We start from the raw sequence: 6,397 nt of genomic DNA, 5'->3' as shown, positions 1-6,397 counted from the left end.
GAGTGTTGAATTAGTCCATTAAACAGTTCCGAATGTTATTTAAGGTAAAGAATTCTAAATTCCTTTAACAAAGGTCCTACCACTTTACCTTAAGGATTGTACTGTGGAAATTGTGAGAAAAATTGTTACCTTCTCAGGAGCCACATTCAAGGGTAGACGTGCTCTAGCATTATGTTCATGAGGCAAGAACCATGCTTTGAGAACTACAGGCAGGTAATTTAAAATTGGGAGGCAGGGCTCACTATACTTCAGGTTCTCTCTGTGTATAATTAAATTGAATTGATATAAATTATTTGAGATTCAAGGGTTAAGGCCAAATTTTGGGAGTATTTGAAATAAAGCATTTATAATTCTGTCAGCTATGGAGCTGATGCCTCAAGGCTCTTAGGCATTTACCCTGTGTGATGAATGATATCCAGTGGGGAATGCAGTGACAGTTCTGACAACTTGGTTGCAACAACAACAAATTTGTTGAAAATGTCAGCAACCCCATCCCACTGAAGTTAATTCTTTGAAAAAGTAATTTGAGGTACAGTAATGGCAGGTCTACAGATATATGGGTCCTGGAGCTTGCATACCCCCAAAAGGCTGGAGCCCTTTACAGATTAAGTCATTAACCTTGCAATACCTGTTATAATAGCAACCTGCATAGGGGAGCCAGGTCTCCTTTAGCAAACACTTCCTGTCTTCTAAAACAAAAGCTGGTTGGAATCTTATAAAAAATGAACACAGCCCTTTTGATTGCTCAGAGCAAATAATATGCTAAAGCTGCATCTTCTATTCATAACCCAAAGTTAGGCTTTCTGCCAAACTGTCTGTCCTCTGTGTGTGTACTCTAGTCTTTACATTTAAGTAGTAAGACTAGACAGAAGCCTAGCAAACTGTCATTGACCTACGGAGATTCTTTGAACAAGTCCTCTTGGTGGTGGAGAATGATAATGTGAGTGTAACAGTGAGACAGCACTGTTGTCTGAAGGCTTTCACACACTTTATCTCACTTGTCATCATGACACTTAGGAACCATTTTAATAGGTAAATGAAAACTAAGAGAAGTGAAATTACTTTCCTTGGCTCACATGGCTAACAAGAGTCAGCTAAAGGCCCAGAAGCCAAATGAGCTAGCTGCACAGCTTTTATAGACTCGGTGTAAGGATGACATGGCTTATCCTCTCACCCACCTCCTACTGGAGGCAAATATGAACCAATGTCAACCTTTTATAGCACAGTGATAGCTTGAGTTTTTATTTGCAAGGCTGAAAGGCAGCTAATGAAATATGCATGAAACACTGTGATAGGTTCTGCAGTTGTGAATGAGGATGAGTGAACATCTGCTAAGTGTTGACAGAGAGAAGGGCCACCACCTGTCTTTCTTCACCTTGATGTTGGTCTCACTGTGCTGTTTGTAGACTTATCTCCAAGATTTTTGTTACAGGTTGAATTACGTCCTCTGCTAAAGATATGTTAAAGCCCTAACCCCCAGGATCTAATAATGTGAGCTGATCTGGAAAAAGTCACTGCAGATGTAATGAATTATAATAAAATGAGGTCACACTGGAGCAGGACGGGTCCAAGCCCTAGGCAATGGGAACGGTCATGAGAAGACAGACACACAAGGCAGGATGCTGTGTGAAGAGGCAGGTGGAGGTTGCAGTGCCGCAGCTGCTGCTGTGAAACGGCTGAGGGTACCAAGGGATTTCTAGCAACTACCAGAAGGTGGAGCAAGCAAGGGAGCGGGGCATTTACGCAGCATTTTAGAAGGATGCATGGCCTTGTCAGCCTCTGAGTTTTGGACATCTGGCCTCCAGAACTGCGCAGAGACAGTTGTTTTATGAACCCTAGTCCCAGACTGACAGTGTTTTGTTATAGCAGCTCTAAAAAATGAACGCAGTCTTTATCCAGGCAGGTGAGCAGACAGAAAACATCTTGAGTTGGAAAGACACTCAAGCAGAGTGGAGGACAGCCTGGGGAATGTGAATATTTTTTCAAATTTAAGGTAAATGGAGTTTTCTTGTAATACCCTTATGGTACCCTGGGGTGGGAGAAAAGGAGAAAAAAGAAGGGGAATATGCAGACCATCAAACTTTCTTTGTTTAGGTCTCGACAAATGTCGAGTTTTCCATTTTGACCAGGCTTTCTCCCCCTAAACATTTACCTTGGCGTGAGGAACATGCAGCCCCCACAATGCAGGGGGCTCTGTTGTACGCTCTGTTGTTCCTCACAGAAGGCATCTCACCGCTGTGCATGAAGCATAGTGAAACTAGCAGTGAACTGTGCCCTTAAAGGCCAGCTCTGTTCCCTAGCAGATCAAATTGTAGAAAACATATGCTAAGTGCATATGCATGAGTCCCAAATTTGCAGTTTTCTTTACCCATACTGTAGCACTCTATTTCTTAAAACGATTTTATTTTTATTTTGTGTGTATGAGTGTTTTGCCTGCGTGTATGTAAGTGTACCATGTGTGTGCTTGGTGCCCACAGAGGCCAGCAGAGGGCGTCAGATCCCCTGGCACTAGAGTTAAAGACAGGTGTTAGCTACCATGTGGATGCTGGGAACAGAACCTCGGTCTTCTGGAAGAGCAGCACATGCTCTTAACAGCTGAGCCATCTCTCCAGTCCTGTAGCACTCTATTTGCCCATCAGCAGATATTATTCCAGAGCAGAGGAATGCCCTGCACTTGTCCAGTTTGCTGGGCTTTGCCTGGGGTGGTCCATGATGAGGACAAAGTGGCTGTTATAACTGATACCTGTGAAACAGAGGGGCTTGCCCCTGAGCCCCACAGATGTCATGCATTCTGCATTACCACTTATTTCTGGTACAGAAGGTGATGGAAGAGATGGGTAAGCATACCCCTTGCATTTCTTTGGAGCGGACCCCTCAATGATAGCAGGTAAAGCACTTCTCTGAATACTGAGATAACAAAGCTCCTGCATCCAGGACAGATGCTGAATATTTGTGTTCAGATGAGAAAGCTTTAGGCGTTTATCCCAAGGGCTTTTTGTTTGATTATTTCTTTGTACCCAGAGTTGTTAATAACTTGAGTGGTGAACATAAATCTATGTGTCTATATAATCGGCTTCCTGCAGCTTGCTCCCTTTACCAAATTACAAACATCGTTAAAGCTGTGAAAATGCCTCTTTCTTTTATGCACAGATATCTCATGAACATTCCCTCTTTCTCTGCCTAGCCCCACAGTAATTCATTGTGGACAATGGCTACATAATTTTTGAAACACAAGTAATAAACTCTCTGGCATTTATTTCCAAATGAATGTAAATTATTTATTTACTGAGTGTTGATTTTTTTTTGGGGGGGGGTCAGAACTTTGATCAAGTGTCATACGATTTTATTTTCCCTTCTCTGGAACAAAATAGTAAGTCTTTAAAAGGGCAAACAAGTGGTTATGTCAAACAGTACCTCCAGCCTTTCTTCTTGATGATGCTCCCCAGAATCACCTCAGCTCTAGAGGAGGAAACAGACAATGTGTTAGGATGCAGTGTCCCAGAAAAGAAAGGGTCAACCCAAACACCAGAGCCACTCCTTGCTTGAACTCTCTGTGCCCACAGACCCCAAAAATAGAAGCTCGCTCAGCTGGTAGTGCAGTTTCCACAGTTTCTGCTTGTGCCTGCAGAATCCTGTTCCTGAGCACTCCAGGAGTACCTGCCAGATCCCGACGTGCTGGCAGGAGACCGCCTGCGGTCCTGATAGAAGAATCAGCAGAATCGTTTGGCAGCTTGGTGTTTTTGAACCACTGATCCCATATATAAATATCCTGCCTGATGGTGTCCAACGAGTGTCAAGGTTTTCCTTCTAATTGCTATGGAACAATTCAGTTGTGACCAGAGGCAAGGAGACCTAGGACTGTTTAGACAGGAAATATTGGCCCACACATGATCTTGGAGGATAAATAAGGAATCTATGTGTGCATTAAATGTCCCCACATCCAGGGTGGCTGACATAGTGGTCCACATGAGAATGTCCTAGAATTAAGTCATGTTGTCATAGGGCCAAGATATAAGGAGACATTACAAAATATCTTTCCTGTCCTCTAAGGCTGGGTTGTGGGAAGCTGTACTGAAGACACCCCAATGTCCTCTTTCCCTTCACTTTCCCCAGGCAGATATTCCAAGATTGAGGAACCTGATAGTTTCTCTTATATTTCTTCCACTGAGACCCTCAGTGTGAGAAGCACCTGGGCTGCCAGGGTTCTGTGAGTTAGCACTTTGTTCATTAGTGGGCTGTCTATGAGTCTCATTGCTAATTATTATTTGACTTAAACAAAAGTTGTCTTTATTAGAGGGTGCAGCCTCCAAGAAATCATGATGCAAGCTAGCTATGGAGCATGCCCCAAATAGGCATTGGACGGTACCGACCTTTTTTCATTTCTCCCTATCTCACTATTGTTGTATATAATCTTTGATTTCACAGTGAGACCCTATCTGACTTCCACAGTGACAATCAGCCAATCGTTAGTCAAACTACTGACCCTCATTGTAGGAGTACAAACAGGACTCTAGCAGACCTGCCACTCACTCCTCCTTTTTTTTACCTCAGCCTTTTGGTGCGGAGCAAGATGCAATAGAGGAAACCCTCAGACCAAGGAGCACGTGGAAAGAAGCAAACTTTACAACTTTTACTTTCTTTTCTTGGACTCAATAGAAAACAGAAGGGATGTGGCCTCCCAACTGCCTCTGACAGTCTTTAAACATAGACCTGTACTAAAAAGGAGGAAATCAAGCAAGGAAAACGCTCTTAGATCATTTGGTGGGGCTGATTTGGCTAGGGAGACTGGCAAGCTGAAGCTTGATTGTAACTCTCCTGAGGGAGGCGCAGCAGGCCTCTTGTGGCCATGTGTCACAGTCTCCTGAAAGAACAGCAGAGTTATTTACTTCCTTTGCTGATGAAAGTCTGACATCTAAATTCAGTCCAGGAGACCAGGGATTCAGACCTGTTTTGAAATAGTTACACTGGGTGCTGGATGGCATAGGCCTGGTGGTCTGACTAATAGCATATTAGCTACGTGCTCTGACTTATCAAGACCTGTTTAGTGCCCCAAATACACACAGGCCCAAGTGAAGCCTGTCACTAGAAGTGATTCCTCACACAGAAGCGAGGCCTCTCGACAGCCCACTCTGTTCTCAGAGTAGGTTCTAAAATGCCCTTTTATAAAAGCTATTGATTTCTTGGCATCATCGGGGATTCCATCTTTCATGTCTGAACTGTCAGGAATACCAGCAAAGGGCCAGGCTGTCACCTCTCTGGCATCAGCTACCTCTGCCCCTCATGTAGTTGATAGTTGTGAGTCACTTCTTGTTCCTGTCTTGCTTCAGCCCATTTTTCATATAGGGATGGCTTGGGAGTGCTAAGAGGGCCCCACAGGTCAACACTCCCAATTCTAGTGGTGGGGAGGACTGAGGAGGAGCAATGCTGCCCCATCTAGCACATGAGCAGAGAAACATCTGCTATTCCTCAACAGCAATGTCTAGGTTCCACAGATGCCTCTTGATGGACAAACACTGCTCTGACTTACTTTCCGGCAGCATAGACTTCAGCAGTATCAAAGAGATTAACGCCACTTTCATAAGCAATTGTCATCAGCCGTTCTGCAACCTAAAACGGGAATCAAAGACCAATCAGAAATGCCAAGCACTTTACAAACCCGGAGTCAATGTTAAATCCTTTATCCACCTTTTAAGAGCTCTGAGATTTCTGTAACCACTTCCTGTTTTTCTCAGATATAGTGAGTGGAAAGAGAAAGAAAGAAGGCTTATGCATAGGGCAGGTGACCCCTTAGCACTCTGACCGAGTGGGCTGTCATTCCACTTTCAGACTGAGGTTGGTCTGCCCTTGGAGCAGTGAGGCACTCAGATCTCTGTTTCCCACCCTGCTGGGAAGACTTGGTTTGACAATACTCTTTGTGACATCTAATCTCTCTGACAAAGAGGGTCACTTGTATCATCGCTGACTCCATCCCTCAACTCCTTTCTCCAAGTCAATAGATTCTGGCAGTTGGAAGACTTTTGACCTGAACATTTGTGACTTTTCCCCAAGGCTTAGCCAATTGTGCTGATGAACCATAGGCCAGACAGCAGTGATTGTTGTAAAACGCCTGCCACCCGCAGTTCAGCCAAATAAGCATCATCACCCAGCTGCTGCTGAATTGACATAGAGGAGGGAGCAAGTACCCTGACTCACTTGGGACCGAGGAAGACTTTTGACCTGAACATTTGTGACTTTTCCCCAAGGCTTAGCCAATTGTGCTGATGAACCATAGGCCAGACAGCAGTGATTGTTGTAAAACGCCTGCCACCCCCAGTTCAGCCAAATAAGCATCATCACCCAGCTGCTGCTGAATCGACATAGAGGAGGGAGCAAGTACCCTGACTCACTTGGGACCGAA

The 6,397-nt window shown here is 44.3% G+C and overlaps 1 protein-coding gene across 1 annotated transcript in view; it reads right to left on the bottom strand.

The window, feature by feature from the left end:
- Kcnab1 (potassium voltage-gated channel subfamily A member regulatory beta subunit 1) overlaps nt 1-6,397 on the bottom strand; it is a 294,743-nt gene that overhangs the window by 82,508 nt on the left and 205,838 nt on the right. Inside the window, exons 4-5 of the mRNA XM_008837446.3 lie at nt 5,528-5,607; nt 3,415-3,459 (exon numbers count right to left, since the gene is read on the bottom strand). Of these exons, the coding sequence (XP_008835668.1) occupies nt 3,415-3,459; nt 5,528-5,607 (125 nt within the window). The remainder of the gene's footprint in view (nt 1-3,414; nt 3,460-5,527; nt 5,608-6,397) is intronic.

The sequence above is a fragment of the Nannospalax galili genome, unplaced genomic scaffold, assembly GCF_000622305.1.
Source record: "Nannospalax galili isolate Female #2095 unplaced genomic scaffold, S.galili_v1.0 scaffold617, whole genome shotgun sequence".
NCBI classification, from domain to species: Eukaryota; Metazoa; Chordata; class Mammalia; order Rodentia; family Spalacidae; genus Nannospalax; species Nannospalax galili.
Note: the sequence above shows the minus strand (reverse complement) of the source record. Positions and strands in the feature narration are given on the sequence as shown.